General features: G+C 37.8%; 1 protein-coding gene across 2 annotated transcripts in view; it reads left to right on the forward strand.

Moving 5' to 3' along the window:
* The window catches only part of SPIDR (scaffold protein involved in DNA repair), a 195,886-nt gene that overhangs the window by 166,220 nt on the left and 12,527 nt on the right, over positions 1–17,139 (forward strand). For both annotated transcript variants that reach the window (XR_013184102.1, XM_077185375.1), the window contains exons 11-14: positions 2,408–2,566; positions 11,531–11,618; positions 13,996–14,139; positions 14,233–14,292. Coding sequence is in view for 1 of the 2 variants with exons in the window: in XM_077185375.1 (XP_077041490.1) it covers positions 2,408–2,566; positions 11,531–11,618; positions 13,996–14,139; positions 14,233–14,292 (451 nt within the window). In the remaining variant the exon portion in view is untranslated. The remainder of the gene's footprint in view (positions 1–2,407; positions 2,567–11,530; positions 11,619–13,995; positions 14,140–14,232; positions 14,293–17,139) is intronic.

Genomic DNA, 17,139 nt, shown 5'->3' on the forward strand with positions numbered 1-17,139 from the left:
AATGGGAACATTACTGATAGAAGCCACAAATGGCACAGTTCTTCTCTGCATTGAGCATGGCCATGAGATGACCATTCTCCTGTCATGTGAGCTGGGATTCCTGCATGTGCTGCACACCTTGGCCAGCTGGAGTGGCAGCTTCAAGGAAAACACATCCTTGCCTAGAAGCAGTACTCCATGCAAGTAGCAGTTTACTTTTAAAGAGTTGATTTTTCAAGAAACTCAGATGATGATGATGCTGCTGCAGATGATGATTTGGCTACAGTATTTTTTGGTCAGATGAGCTTCCTGTCCTAGCCATTTATGTGCCACCACAAAGGAATGGAAATATGTGGTCAGGGATGCGGGGTGTTGAGATTCCCATGTCTGACAGAAACCATCTCTTTGCTTGACTTAAAAGGACTTGGAAAATGCTCTTTTACTGACTGATGTCTTCAGCACCAACCAAGCTAGTTTTATTTGGGCAATTAACATGTCCCAGAGGACTTAATATGACCCTGGTGCCAGCTAGTCTGAGACTTACTTGTGTTCAGTTATGTCTCACTAAAGATTTGAGAAATTCCAGTGATCAGTTAAGAGACTGCTGAACTGATCTGATCTGAAACACTAACACAGTTGGCCCTTCTTGCTCTGAGATACAGAGGCCTAATTTTTCACAATTAACAGTCAACATTTTGTTAACGTAGGCAAAACTGTTTGGTTTGTTTTTCCGGTTCCCCTCAATCTGATTTTCAGAAATGTTCAGAGAATATGAACTCTGGTTTTCCAAACATAACAATATCACGGGGAGTTTCAGTCAAATCAGTTAAAACTCAGGGGAGTTCTTAACTGAATTCAAAGTCCTAACATGGAAAGCAGCAGGCAAACATAGTTCTTCTAATTTCTTTTGGGTTTTTTTCTGACGATGACTGGGTTTGTATGGGACCTTTGTAGCTGGAGGTATGGGGAAAATATGTGAGTCTTTGTTTGTACCCAGTCCTATCCCTCCCTGTTCCTTACAACCAGCACTAGCATTTGGAAAAATGAGGACTCTTAGCTGGTGCTCGCACAATTGCTGATGTAGGAAGACCTTTGGGTTGTATCTTGTATCAAATGCAGCCTTCTTGAGGGTCTAAGCCAAAGTTAGGCACTTCATAATGAACAAGGAAAGTGTGATTAGGGCTCTTCCATGTGCCTAGGTTTCCATGTGAAGAAAACACATGGATTTCTTCAGTGTAGGAGCTCATTTAGCTCATAAATGTATTTTATAAAGATACAGTGACTGCTGTTGAATGCTTTCAGGGTGCATGTACGTTACAGGATGCGTTCCAAAAGCAGTTGGAGTTGGCTTGCTGGGAACAATGGTGCCACTCTGGGGAGGGTAGTTTTGGCATGTACCTTTGAAATGAACTGAATTCTGCTGCCTGGTGCACCCCTGAGTTTTATTTGGAAACGAAAATGTGTGTGCTACCCTCAAAGGTAATTTTTGTTTCCCTTTGAAAAGTTTCCATGCTTAACTGTCTCTTTCTGAGGCAATTAAAACCAATCTTGTAGACAGGGGCCTCCTTCCTCCAGCCCTGCATGATTCATGCTATCGTGGCTTCTCATCTCAGGTGCAGAATCTTGTGAAATGTGCTTTTGACTATCTAAATGTATGACATCCACTGATTTTGCCTTATCTGTTATGACAGTACTATCTTCTCAAAATGCCATCAAGTTGGTTAAGCAATACTTCCCAGCCCTACAGCCCCTACTTCCATAGATTTTAATCAAATTGTTTGTTTAGCAGGTTCTTTAATTACCTTCTTAAAATAGTTCCTCTGGGCTTCATACCCAACTCTCAATATAGTAATCTCCAGTTTTATGTTGTTTTGTATAGTTTTGTTCTTTAAAGAAAAATTGATGTTTCAATCTTTTTTGCATCCTGAGGACTCTTTTTAAAAAAAGAGTGTGGGAAAACGTAATGCTTGCTTTGCCAGTCTCGGTGATTATTACTTGTGAAATATGTTGCTTTGCTTACTTCTAAGCAGAGTTTTTATATTTAAACACACACATATTTATGTTTCTGTTGTTGTTCTGTCTTTACTGTAGAATTCACCTCAAGTAAGGCAAAAACTCAATTTTATTCATTTTTAAGTACACAAGCCACATAGTGCATAGCAGTTAATTAACCTAATCCCCAGTGCAAGCCTTGTACTCTTTGTTTCAGTCATGCTTCTCTGCTTCATGGCCCTGTTATGTCCTGAAAATGTACATGAGAAAACCTTTAAAGATGTTGGGTTTGTTTATTGATACCTTACTTGATAGGAATTCTGCAGATACTGTGTAGGATAAGCCCTGTCCTGAAGCTTGTAACATTGTTTTCAGAACTTTGCTCACTGGTTTGTTATGAGCAGATGCCAGTGAGTAATGGAGGAATGTTTTGCAGGTTATGCCTCCTTGTCCAGGATGCCTATGGCATGTTCAGTGAAGTGCAGCTGCAGTCCCTGAGTTCCACAGATGACGTCGAGCAGTACTGCAGGAGATGGGAAGGAAAATCTTGCTGCTTAGCCGGAATGAAGATTTTGCAGAGAACTACGAGAGGAAGGTGAGAACAATTAATGGAAGAATATGTTGCTTGCTGTGGCAGGCAAAGATGATCTGCCTTTTTATTTATTTCTGTGACCAACATTCTTTGGAACAACTGAACCTGGCTTTGTTCAATCAAATTGTCCTCATTGCCACTTTTGGGGCATCCAGCTGTGCTTGAGCCAACCATTCTCCAAAGTGAGCTTAAATAAGCTAATGCACAAATACACACTCAGCAGAGTAAGGAATTTCTCTGTGCAGTATTCCATAAAATATGAGTGTTTTCTTCCTCTTCAGTAGATGCAGAGACTTATAAACGTTAGTTCATCTCCCTTTCATTGCAGAACTTTTTACTGCACGAAGTTTTTCTACAGTCCTGCCCAGTATGGCTTGAACTTTGAAGCACAGACTTTCCTTTAGTATATTAGAGCCTAATTCTGTTAAATCTATATGGGTTTAGAACCACAGTTTAAGTTTCTTAAAAAAAAATCTTGCAAATCTTAAAGCCAATCTTATTTTGGAATAAGAATGTCAATAGCTTTATAGAAAAATTCCCCCAGGTAAATAACAAATTGACTTATGGTACGTCTCAGATTTTGCTTATTCTCTGATTCCTCTTACATTGTTCAAATGAAATATCTTTAGTCAAGAAAAAAAATTAAATAGATCGATTATCTTACAGACTATCTTTCTAAGAAGAATGATACAATGTTCTCATGGGGACCTATATAAATATAATTAGATTGGTTCAGTTCTCAACATAATTTATTCGTACAAGCATCCGATCTAGATAAGCCTTTGCTATTAGAATGGCTATGGTATTTCTGCTGACACTTTTTTTCCTGTTGAAAAATGCTGTTTCATCAAAACCAGAATGTTTCATGGAAACATTATCTATTTTGGAGACAGCTTTGTTGGGAAGATTTTTTTCAGGTCCAGAGGGAGTGAATATTCTTTCTCTTATTCTTATTTCATGAAAACTTTGAAAAAGTCTCATTTTTGTTTCATATTGGAACAAAAACAAATTTCAAAGCTTTGAAATGTTTAGCAAAATGGAATTGTTGTTTTCCAGCCAGCCCTATTCAGTACGCTTTTCTTTTTATGTACTTGCAGTGTTAATTTTCAGAGCCTTTGGATTTCAAGCCTACTTGCATTTTTATGGATCTTTAATAACAAACACGTCTTCTTATTTAATTATTTTGTTGGCTTTTTTTTTTCAAGTTACATTTTTTCCAAACAAATTAAATAATGGCTTTGGAATTCTGGATACAAATGAAGTTTTACAACTGGCTGCTGGTGCTTCCAGTACTCTGCCTAACTAATAAGAGACAGACTTTTTCTAATGTAAATTCTGTTTCAAAGCAGCAGTAACTTACTTCTGGCTATTCTGAGGACGTTCAGAAGGCACAGTGCTGAAAATGCTGGTGGCTCAGCTGGAGCTGTGCTGGTGGTAGCCCTGCTAGGGAACATTGAAAGAAAATGGGTATAGTGTAGCTTCAGGGATAGTGCAGTGGTTAAAACGTGATTTCACTGTACAAGATGGGTGGGTGGGGGAATTGTTCAGGGATTCGTTTTTTTCTTAATTGTTTAAGCCTAAGTTCTGCTTTGTAACTTTTTATTACTTTTAAGTGTTTGGGACACATTCTAGGTGTGATGGAAACCACAGCAAAGCCATAGCTGAAATTAATATGAGGGAGTACTTACTCTCAGAGAGTGTAATTAAGCTGTAGAACTCATTGCCACTGGATAAATGGATTTCCAGAGCCACTGGTGTATCCAAGCACATGATGGGTTATGCCTGTGAGTGCCCAACCTTGGCTTGCAGCACATGAGTGAGTAAGAACTATGTGGTCTGCCCTGCAAGAAAGAATGCTGCCTTTTCTTTTTTTTTTGAGAACGCCAATTACTTTTTGGAAGGAGATGGCTTTGAAACTGTTTGTTCCTGGAGTCTGACAGTGGCTTTTAAAGTGGATAAAAGGGAAGAAAATGTAGGAAATACAAGGGAAAAGTAATGACTTTTTTTGTGTGTGCCTTTGAAGCACATGATCTGGAGAAAGCCAGGAATGGCTAATAAGATCCCATATGTTCATGTTGTCCCACAGTCACATGGATTGTAATCAGAGACAGAGTGCTTCCTCAGTCCCTCTGTGAGACAGAGGACATTTGCTAATAGATACAAGAGCTTCTCAAGAGTTTTGCATCAATGGACCACTGTTACTGTTCAAAAAATTTTCCAGGCCGTCATCCATCCTCAAGTATTTAATTTGAAGAACTATTTGACATCATTCCAGTAAATGCAATTTTAAAATCAATGTTGTAAGCTGAAGTTTCATTTCAAGGGCTAAACACCTATGATAAAGGGTTTTTTACACCCAGGGGAAACCCAGCTGAACACATTACTTGATCTTTGGAATGAACCTGTACTGTTAAGGAGTGCTAAAGAAACTAAACACATTTCTTCTCTGATAAGAAAATACTTGTGTTCCAAGAGAAAAGTGGGATAAGAACTTACACAACCATGTCCTGTCTTGACAGAGATCAGCTCTGTGAAAAATTGGAATGATAATGTAACCTTACATTGAGAGAAACACTTTTTATGTTGAATATTGGCTTTCAATATGCTTTGACGAATAGTAGGGTCTTGTCGAGATCATTTGAAGGTCTTTTACTGGTTTAGGTGCTTTTCAGAGCCAGACCCTTACCCCACATAAAGCACACTCCTCTAAACCATCCCTGCAAGAAATCCTTCCCTTTGCAGTGCAGTAAAGGAAGTGGTGTTTCCCTTTGCAGCCCAGTTTCTGGCAATCCTGTAAGACAGAGGGACATGGCTGAGTCATGCAAGAGTTGCTCGTTCAGTGCCTGATTTCCAGCAGTTCTTCTACTCTGTTTGTGAGGCTGCTGGGTAAAGTAGGAAGCTGGAGTGTGGCAACTGACTGAACTTGTGTGGTTCAGTATCTGTTTCCTGACAGCTTTTCTCTTCACCCTCTCATCCATACTTGCCACCTAGCCTTTCCTACAACTATTCCTTGGACTGCATGCTCAGAATCAGCAAAAAAAGAAGAAAAGAAGTACAGTGGTTTAAAGGGAGAAGACTGAAAAATATTAATTGAAAGGCTGCTGGTGGTGTTGTTTCCTTAGAGGCTCTTGTTCTCACCCTCACCCTCCCACTGTCTCATGTGTCAGTCTTAAATTCAGTCCCTTGAGGAAGAGGAAGTGAGATTTTGGGGGTGTGCTGCTAGAGGCAGGAATGCTGGTTAAGAATCCATATGCAGCACATGCAACCCCCCTGGTTTTTGATAGGTCCCAGGCATGTTTCAGGTATGTCAGGTATAACCAGGAACTAAATTAATGACAACAGAGCAATAATTTGGATTTTGACAATTTGGGTCTTTTCACCTGATTTTCCTACTGTAGAGTTGTTTTACTGCTGAGTATAACAGAGGTACCTGCTTCTTCTCTTAATGCTTTCTTACGTGTTAGAAATACGAAGAGTTTCTCTGCAGTAGAACAGAAAGATAACAGCAATTTTAAAATGGATGGGGGAGGAAGAACACAGGGTGTCAGTACAAATTTTGTCCCTAAATTGAAAAAATTGTTAATAATCTTCAAAAGAGGAGGCAACTGCTGCATGTAGGATGCTAAAATCTACACTGGTGTTGGATAGGCTAAAACACTTTGAAGGATACATCAACTCATAAGCTTTGACTCTTGAGCCAACATTTAATTCATGGCAGGCTGTATTATCTGTTGCATTTTCCTCTGCAGTAAACAGGCTCTGAATATTGAGCTCATCAACCAGTGTTATGTTTTTCTGAGAAATTTCTGCATTTTCAAATAAAGCTGGCTTCTGTTGTTTGTCATTTTGAACTTTCAAATGTTAGGCACTGAAATGTGAAATCTCCCTGTATGTTTGTAGTGGTCACTATTGTGCTTGAGGGTTTTCATTCTTTTCTAATTTTTTTCCCTTTTTATTAGAATCACATACTTCTCTGACCTCAATTTCTCTCATTTTTTCCCCTTTACTCTTCACTTTATACTTTCTCTTCATTTTGTTTTGCCCTCAGAAGAGAGGACCACTGCTAACTGCTGCACAAGTGAGTGTTTCAACTGCTAGCCATTGGCAGGAAATGTAATAGTAAGAACTCTCCCCAAAGCAAGGAGGTCAGAACTTCCTTCCTTTGGTTTTCCCTCCTCCAAAAAGACTGCCATCTGCAAGATCCACCCACGTCTCTGGGTTCTGAGGTCCTGAAACATTTCAGTAATTTCTGTGGTTAAAAGTTGAGTTTCATTTAAAGCACAATTTCAGTAATCACATTGATGTTTTGACTATATGCATTATTTTTATAGTCATTTCTATGGCTGCTTTTGTATCAGAAATGAAGTTTTTTATTTCCTGAATTTTCTATATTTTAATAAACATGGACTGCTGCTTGTATCTTAGTGCTTGTGTCATTAATCTATTCAGTAATCAGCATTGGAGAATAATATAGGGATATCCATATTGAAGCAAAAGTGCTTTTATGTTATAATTTCAGTGACTTCATGTAGTATGTGTAGTTTCTAATATACTGTAGAAATATGACTTACTAAAGTATGTAAATCATTCTACTATATGATTCCATATATCTACACAAAACCTGGGGGGGAAAAAAGAGGTCAGCAGCCATTCCTCCCTGTTCATACTTTGACAAAGATGCTGGTTTAGTAGGCTCAGACTTTTACTTTGTGATTTTGTTGCTTTTATTACTCAAGACTAAGAAAATGTGGTGTTGCATAGTTTGTGCACTGCAAGATCTTACTAGGTCAGTTAAAGGGAGGAAGCCTACAGTGTCAGCTTTATGTTTGGATTTCTTGTCCCTTGACAGTTGAAGTTTATGCAGTCTAGGTGATTATTAAGGAATTTCTTAGTTTTGCAGAGAAGGCTAGGAGTTGCTTTATTTTTGAATTCTTAATAATTGAGACTGACACTGCCAAAGAAAACTGGTTTGGTTTAGACAAAAAGTTTAAGAAGGAGGAGAGGAGGAAGCAGAGAAGTTCCAAGTCCCGAGTCCTCGGAGCAGAACTGTGGAACATGTTGGAAGAGAATCCTAGCATCTTTCTGTTCCTTGCTATAAACCTTACATAGTGCTCCTTTTTTCCCTGTTTATGTGCCTTCTTTTCTCAATACTGCTGGGATTTTCTCCCTCTAGTATTTTTTGCCTGAGCCTGCTATGATTATTAAAGTTGAAAAATCCCCCAAACTATAAGCTGTATGTTAAAAGTTAGATCAGGCATGGCAGACACAAAGTTCTTGGACCAGATCTGTATCTGAAACTTCATGCTTTTGAGAGAAATAAACAAAATCTTCTTATTAGGTTATGAAATAAGTTGTCAGGTCAGAATCAGTGAAATGCAGAATCAGTTTTGAAAAATCAGAGTTGTTTGACTTTTGAAATACAGCTTGTAGTATGAAATAAATGGAATTTCCACAGGATTAGAGATGTTCTGATAGTGTAAATACTGATGCATTTAGTCATGCATTTAGCCTGTTTAACAGTATTAGATCTTTAAAATTCTCTGCCTGATGTCTGGGTACACAGGAGGCAGTTTGCATTTATGGATACAGAGAAAAGATACACTGAAGTTTAGCAAGAAAAGGTTAAGAGAGATGTCTTTTGAGGACATTGGCTAGTAAAAATAATTAAGGACACAAAAACCCCCAATTTTGCTTATTATATACACACGCATATATAAAATTGTATACACACACATATATAAAATCTGATTTTATATATAAGCAAAGCTTGAAGATGTGGGTTTATAAAAGAGAGGCAAACCTACCTGTCACAAGTCCAAATTTCTGTGGAAATCTTTACTGTAACACTCCACTGGAGTTACTGGTAGTCTTATTGTGTTGGTGTTTAACAGTGGAAATATACATATTTGGGATGGGACAAAATTTGTTTTACCAAACACAGAGTTGAGCCTGGCATGGAAAGTAGAGAGTTGAATCTGTCATTTAGAACCTTATAGATGATTTTGTCCTTTTCCTGATATAGATTCAATCTTTTTTTTCAAAGTTGTAGAGTACTACAATAGAGCCCTAGTCTCTGAAGTAAAAGAAAAAAAAGTAATTCAAAATACTTTATATATTCATTTTTCTTTTTGATCCTTGAGCCTGTTTCTTCTCACTTCTTACTCTGCTTTTCCTTTCTTAGAAGTCTGTCCTTTTGTGATTTTTTTTTCCCAAAGTAATTAAACTCACTGAGCAAAATTTAAATATTTTTATTTTGTCTTATGTACCCAGAGAGGCTCCATATGCACATGAGAGCTAACCATGCCCCTTTGCTGCAGCACAGAGCCAGCTGTTCATCTCTTGTCCTGACTCTAGAGCTGAAGAAGGCTCCACATATTGAATAAACTGCACCCATTGTTCAAATCAGTTTGAAATGGAGTTTGAGTGTTACTTGGCCAGTGAAGGGAATTAATTTTATTCTTTCTGTGAGGAATAATGATCTTCTGCAGAGGAGGATGCAATGTCTTTGTCATTTCTCCACTGTCAGTGGCCCCACTTTATTTTCCCTTCTGCTAAGTTGAAGCCCCTAAGTGTAAGGAGGGAGTTAACTTTGCTGTAGATGTATAAGTGGGTGGAGCAGGCAGGGAGCTCCCCACCAGGGACACTGACTGATGGACTGAGAGTCCCAGGAGAGAACATCCCAGCTCACAGACAAGGATCACAGCAGGATGTGATTTGGAACTTGCTAATCCTTTGGTTTGTCTTTGCCCTTGGCCTGACTGGTGTCAAAGAAATGATGGGGCCAAGATGTTCAGGAGTCTTGCCCCACCCAGCACTGATCCTCTGCCTGCTTGCAAACAAATCCTGTCATTTACTATTAATTAAGTGCTCCTAGTTCAAGCAGTAGATGACCTTCTCCAAAAGGGCACAAAGAATAGAAGGAAGTGTACCACATGTGTTAGATATTCTGACACAGGATGGCGAGTTAGGAGTGAGCTAAAAGAAGAAAGGACAACTTCATGTCCTTTGTGAACACTTTAAAATGCAAATGAGGGATCAGTCTGGGTGGAGATGTGAGCATGCAACAAACAGCATGGCTTAGTTGCTCTAAGTTGATAAATGTGCAGTCTCTGTGCACAGTTTGTGGTATGTTCCTATATGTGCTCTGACCTTGTGCTGTGGATTGTGTGAGGAAGGCCATTTAAGGAACTGCCTGAGCTGGACAGGAGGCTCTGCTCTTGTTTTGTAGCTCTCCTTTTCCATCTCCCAGTTAGCAAGACCAGTTGGTTCTTCTGGGCATTGGCCTTCCTTGTGTCAGATATCATTCTGTACAATATAAACCAGAAAATCATGCCCCAGTCAATGATTGAAGAAGTGTTCAGTTTGCTGTAAAGTATCTGTAATACCTAGGGAATATTGCTTTGTGTGCTGTAATGACATCACTGTTAAAAAACAAAACCAAACAAATACCCCAAACTAAAATTAAAAAACCCTCCAAACACCAAAACTACCCCAGTCTCTCTCCTTTCACAGACTTGGGGATGATGCTTTGTAAGTCAGGAGGTCCAATTCTGTAAAAAAGCAGCATTTTGTGTCTCTAGTATTTTCATTCATATGGAGAACACAACTACAGGTACCAATGTCTTTTCAGTCTGCCAGCTTGTTACCTGAATCATGAGCCTCAAGTTGTATTCCCAAAGATTTCCTCTGAGATTTACAGCCATAAAACTTCTTGCAAAGGCATCACTGTTAACACTGAATCACAGGCAGTGAAAAAAACATGCTGAGAAGCTCACAGTAGACACCCAAAATCTAAGGATCCAGAGAAGGACTAAGGAAATGCAGAAATAAATAAGCTTAAGCAGAAGTGAGCTAAAAGCAGAACTTTAAAAGGAAAGTTTCTATGACCCCTTGAAGAGAAGCAGCATATTGCAACGTGCTTCAGCCCTGTAAACAGGGTATGTGGTTTCCTTCTAAACAGTTGGGTTTAGAAGCTATTATTTCTTTTAACAAGTTTTGGACTTCATTTTTTAGAGTTGTTTCAGAAATAGTGGTTTTCGTAATTGGATGAACAGACAACTTGGAGGCAGTGGGGGGTTAAAATCCAGATCTCTGTGCTTCAACTCACAGAACAGAGAACTGGGACAAGATAATTCAGAGCTTTAACTCAGAAATGTTTTTCTCTTCAAGTTAGCTATCTGTTGCTATTTCCTCTCCCTCAGCTACTCCTGTCTGTCCAGCAAAGATCTTCCATCAACTCACAAGGCAGCCACTGAACTGCTGCAAAGTACAGCTTGGTTTGCTAAAGAGTGGTCAACATCTTACCTTAATGTGATGGACTGTTAATTTTATGCTTGTTTTTTAAATCAAAAGTGTGAAACTTGCAAAATTATTAAATACAAACCATAACTGAGTGAGCAGCTGTGTAGGAAGGAGATTGTACTCTGCATATGGTGCTTAACAAAATCTTGCCTGTTTTTTCTCTCTATCTGATAATTGCTGGCTTTCCTGAAAGCACTTACAATCAGCTGTCAACAACAAAAAACCCAGCAAAAAGCACACGCACAGAGCAACCCCCCAAAAACACCCCAGTAGAAATAAAAATGTTAGAAGCAAAACTTTTTAATGGTTAAATAGCTAAAAGCTACTTTTAAAAGAAGTTGTGCTGATACCTGTGTCCTTCCCAAGCTACAATTTACCCCAGTTCCCCTGAATTCTGTCGTGTAGCAAGCTGTTTGTGGCAAAGGATTAAACATGACTTGCTTGTCACTGGATGTGATACATCCCTTCCCTCCCTCTCCTCCCGGCAGCAGAAGCCATGGAAATTTAACTAGACCAAATCAAAACCAGCTTCCAGAAAACAAATATGATTTTAAATTGTTTTCATAATCATGCAATGGTTTAGATTATATTTCTTAATGAATCTTTTTAATGTAATATGTGGTAGTGGAAAACATTTTAAACCTGATTTTATTGGTCTCTTTGAAGGGCATTAGGACTGTTTAGTCTGATAGACAGTCTGTGGCCTCCAGTAGTGCCTGTAAAAGTTCCTGGACAAAGTCAAGACTCTGAAATGGTAAGTTTTGTTATTATGGATATGAATTTTTTCACTCACAGCTAGTATTTTTGGTAGTGGTATAATCATGTTTACTTTGGGTATCAATACTCTCTCCCTCTTTTTACCTACCAAGTTTTGTTTTACTGATTCTGACAACCTCCCAGGCTAACCTGAAGCCCTCTGGATTAGCAGCATCTTTCCAAAATGATGCAATTAGCCCCTTATTAATCCTCTAGAGCTAGAATGGTAAGATGTCCAGACAAATTCTTCCTCTCTTCTCCTTGCAGGAGTAAAGAGGTACTAGGTGTCATGGAGCCTGCTGAGAAATCTATATACAAGGATGTTAACTCCTTCTTTAAAAGCACTTTTCAGCTTTAGATTTGAAAGCACTTTTCAGAAGATTAACTTCTGTGAAGACAGAGTGACTGCTGGAATCAGGTCTCTTTACTAGTTAGGATGTCTCTGACTGATACTTGTTTCATGGGAGGTCAGAAAGATGAACATAAAAGTAATTACTAAAGATAATTGAATGTTCCTGTGATTTTAGAGGGTAGGAGTATATAGAAATGGATTTAAAGTATGTTATTATATATTTGCAAAGCTGAAATCACATCTGTCATTTTACTTCAATTAGCTTTTGTCTTGGAAAAGGTGTTCTGTCACATCAAATGATTTTGATGTGACAGACGACCCTTTGAGAAGCTTCTGGGTAGCCAAGAGCTTGGGCTTTCTTGATGTTCTTGTATAGGCTGTTCTTTGGGAAGAAGTTAGTGGTAGTAAAAATTGGTTTTAGACCAAAGGAGTCAATATGGGGGAAAAAAAAAGAAAGAGTTGGAAATAAACAAGTTTCAAAACCAGGGAATATTGAAGATGGATATTACTAGTTATTTCTAAAGTCCAAGAATCTTTCCTCTGCAATGTAGCGTGTTCTTTGCATTGTCCAGGGGTTTATATTGAAGAACAAAAAATCAGACCTAAGTCAAAAATAAAATTGAGACTGAAACTGAGTGAAATAGCTGTATTCTCTTTGACTCTTCCTTTCATCAAAATATTTTGGAAGTCTCAGAGGAATGGATGGGCTTGTGCATTAAAATTGTGCGGGCAACAGAATGGGAATATCTATGGCTGAGGCAAAGCTCTTAAATGTCATTTAGTGTTGTTATGACTGTTGCTATTTCTTCATTTTTTCTGTTTTATTAGCAATTTAAAAATGGAGGAAACTTGCCATGATCGTGTAATTTACATTTCTGCCATCGGTTTGAAACAGAAATTAATTCCACACAGAACCACAACTTGCATTCTGATGCTCCAGGTTTTTGACCGGGTGGAGTTCTTTCAGTTGAGATATATTTTTTTGATACAAACAGTATAGTTTTATGCACAGTTCTGTGGAAGAAGTTTCATACATCAGAACATAAATAATATTGCCAGCATGATGTTAATGTTTTTGGGAAGGGACCTGTGGAATGGATTTCTTGTGAGCTGTATGTACATTCAAATGCCTTCTTTAATACTGTCAGAGCAAACAGTTTGGGTATCAGCTTCCTTTGCTTTTGTTTTTCTTTAAGCAGATTCTTTTTAATGGGTGGGCAACTGTCTTTAATATATTCATATTTCTTCTATTAAATTAAATGTTTTATTACCAACAAACATTGCTGAAAGAGTATTTTACCATATTTACAATAAAAATTATCTTCTAGCATTGTCTTTTCTTTTCTGAGAAGTCTTTCCAGCTTGGGACCTCTCTAAGTGGTGATTGATAAAGCTGTTACGTCATGGTACTTTTTAAGGGGAAAAGAAAAATCTGGCATACTACAAAGAGAGCAGTTCTTGCAGCTCTTGCATTCCTGTTCTTCATTATCTCCTCCTTGTGCTGTCCTGGATTTAATTTGGCAGCTTTAAAAGTTCGGCAGCTGTTTACTATCACAAAGACCCACCCACATGCAAAAGTCCCCAAATCTCAGAAAAGCTATGGATGTTGAAAAAGAAAGGAAAAAAAAAAAAAGAGAGAAAAAAAAAAAAGAGAAAAAAAAAAGAAGACCAATTGACGCACTCCTTCCACGTAATAAAGATACACAAAACAACAGAAAGCACCTTGAAATAGTCACAGTGTTTGCCAAGTGTGCCAAGTTATGAGTTGTTTGAGTGATGAGGGTCAAAGTTAGATTATGGAAAGAATTATACACACAAGCTGATTTTGCTTATAACTTGTGACTGTTGGTTTATTAACTCATCTTCTACATCAGAGTCCTTGTTATTAACCATATAATTTTGTTTCCCCATCCATCTTAAAATGTAAATTGTTTTGTTCATCTTGCCTATTATTGTAAAACTTGACTGGCTAAATTAAAGTGCCTTTTTTATGGTCACATTTCTTTTTCTTATTTTTTAATAGATGACAACTAATCTTCCTCCTCCCAGCTTCTGTTACATTCTTACTGTTCAGTCTGGTGAAATACATGTGGAAGTGGATGAGGAAGAACAGATTTCTAATTTGTACCAGCCACCAGCTGTTCATGGTCTAAAGGAAATTCTTCGGGTAATCTGCTTTACAAATCAGATAACAAATACTTTTTACCACTGGATTTCTGGTATCACAGTTGTCTCATTCCCTATTTTGTGCTCTTTTCAGACTGATGGTTGCAATGAGCGGTGTAGCTTCTGGGCCCAAGTGCTCTATCAAAGGCTGCAGGTAATCTTTTTATTTAGCAATGAATTCAACATAAAATCAGCATCATGTTTATGTGAAGAAGATTCATCTTGTGTAGGGGTAACCCCTATGCCAGGATTATCTTCAAGAGCTGTATAGGCAGAATTATCCCCGAGTCTAAAACGCTTGAGAAAGGTAAAATGAACTGCCTCACCGGTTTCGATGCCACTCAGTCTGGAAAGCTAATTATTCCTGAGTACATTGCTATCTAACCAGAGGTGATGCTGCACCCTGGAGAGAGAACTCACAGGAAGTTAGCTGAGGCTCAATTTATAGCTGAGTGCTATCCTTAGGAGCGTAGCAAGAAGCTCCCAGTCAGTTGGGTGTTGGGGGATAGAGCGGAACAGATGATGGTTATATAAAAATACAGTTTTGCTCTTTTCATGCAAATGTGTGGGTGATTTTCATTGACTTCCATAGAAGCCCCTCAGGCAAATTTGGCTTTTATGGTCCACTAAGTAGTAAAAGGGAGGAACTCTTAGGTAAATACATCTGCCATCCATACTGTGCCGGAAAGCTTACAATTATGTTTTATTTGTTTCTGAATGATGCTACAATGTTCTTTCAAATTGCTGCTAGCTCCCTTAGTAGTTAAAGGGATTTTTTTGTTGCTGATTTATTTATTTTTTCCTGGCGACTGGATCCTGAGTACAGCCAGCACTGAATTCTAGTAGAGAATAATTTGCAATTGTCCATCAGCTCCACAAGAAACAAAGTGTGAATCAAAGCATATGAACCAAAGACAAAGAAATTCCAGAACAACCAGCAAAATAGCTGGAGATGCTTCCCACAAGTTTGAGACATAAATTTAATTTAGGTCTTGCCCTTTTGCTTCAAAAGCCAATGAATTATGATTTAGTTTTTAGGCAGGGAGTACTTTTAACTACTGAGATGAGGGGTATCTCTTGTGTTTTCTCTATGCTAATTGAGAATGTGACAGAGCATTTGCAAACATGGAATTAGGGCTAGCTGGATGGGATCTTTAGTGTGCCAGCAGAAAGATGAACACATACGTGCGTAATTCCCATTTCCAAGAAACCTCTTCTAGTGAAAAATGAAATAAAATTGCAGACTAGGGGCATCCTTGCCAAACATTTTTGAATTCAGGAATGTCTCCATCTGAAATTCTGATGTGTGTTATCAGTATTCTTATGTAAAAGCACTTCATCACTGAATTAGAGAAAAGATGAAGCATGCGGGAACAGATGTGGTTTTGAAGAATGGAATACTGAATAGCAGAAAAAAAAGTCCATGCTTTTTTGTCTTGCTCCTAGGATGTTTAATAGTTCTTTTTTTAATGGCTATTCACTTACTGAACTAAATTGTATAAGTACTAAATTTTTATGAGTGAACAACATGAGTGCTCATAATTTTTTTGAAAGTAATGATGGGAAAGCAATAGAAGATATTCTCCTTACGTTTAACTGCTCAAGGAATGTATTTACCTGCTGCTAGTGTATCACTTGCCTTGTCCTCCCAGAAGATCAAGAACAGCAGCTTGTTTCCTGCAGCTGCCTTTGCCAAGATGATGTACCCTTCACATGCAAAATCACCAAGTTGTAATAAGTGAGGAAGGGACAATGATTTGGTTTGTTTTGCAGATTTATTATTAAATAATCTGCTATGTGAGCTAATTCAGACATACCTTAAAAATTAGTATTTACTCTCTGTAGCTACAGCATTAAGTGCTTGAATTAATATGACTTAATTTGTGTGAAGGAGGAATGGAAATACACTTTTTTTATTAGTCAGAATCCGAACTGTGGTTCAGAAGGAACATGAGGAAATATATTCCATCTGTGGTTAAGGAGCTGTCCTTCCTTATAACTCAATCCTGCTGCTATTTGTCTGTTGTGTCCTCCTCTCTGTTCAGAACAAATAGTCACACATAGCAAGATGATGATTTTATACTAACTTGTGATTTTTGCTTTTATTATTATTTACTTCTTGGATTATTTTCCTGAAAGAAAGCTTTTAATGTGTTAGTAATTCTCAAGGGACAGATGTAAAAATTCTTTCTCTGAAGCTGTCCTAATGGTATCTGTGCAGAGGAGGTGCCCAAATGTATGCAGTTACTAGGCAAAACAACAACATCAGTGCAAGAGGCAGCATATGCTGTATTAAGGCATGACTGTGATATCTGAACTGTGAATTTTTCCAGTCACTATTTACAATTACCTCATTTGCTCTAAGAGTGTGAGCATGGACAGAAAGACAGGCTCAGTGTGGCTGATGGTTTCAAAGTTATAATTCAACCAAAGACAAAATACTGGGGGTTTTGTTGTGCTACCTTCTGCCACAGACATGCAGCTCTGAGAATAAAATGCCACATTGTCTTTCCAGGCATTATAGTATTTAATTTTCAATTAAATGTTTTAGGCATTAATTTTTGATCAGTGGACTAATTAAGAAGAGTAAGAAAAACATTTAAAATTGATTAAGTTATTTAATCTTAGATATTTTAAAATATTAGAATCCGAAAACTTGCAAGTTCCTTGCACTGGTAAATATGAAACATGCTTTGATATGATATTTTTTATACCTCTCTGGGGCAGAAAACTTACACTGTCATTGCAGATTCATATATGCCTTACTTAGAAGTTATCTACTTCCTTAACTTTATGTATTTTTAATGTTTAGGGATATTTGTTCACCTGAAAGAAAAACCTCCACTTTGCAGTTTGGTTATGCTTTGGAATCTAATAACAGTACCTAGAAACAGTACCTCTGTGCCCACAGAGGAATAATATTAGTAGTAGAAATATTCTTTCCCCTTTGTTTTTAAGACAGAAATTATGTAAGTCTTATTAAAACCATCCAATAATCATT

This window comes from Agelaius phoeniceus, chromosome 1 (assembly GCF_051311805.1).
Source record: "Agelaius phoeniceus isolate bAgePho1 chromosome 1, bAgePho1.hap1, whole genome shotgun sequence".
NCBI lineage: Eukaryota > Metazoa > Chordata > Aves > Passeriformes > Icteridae > Agelaius > Agelaius phoeniceus.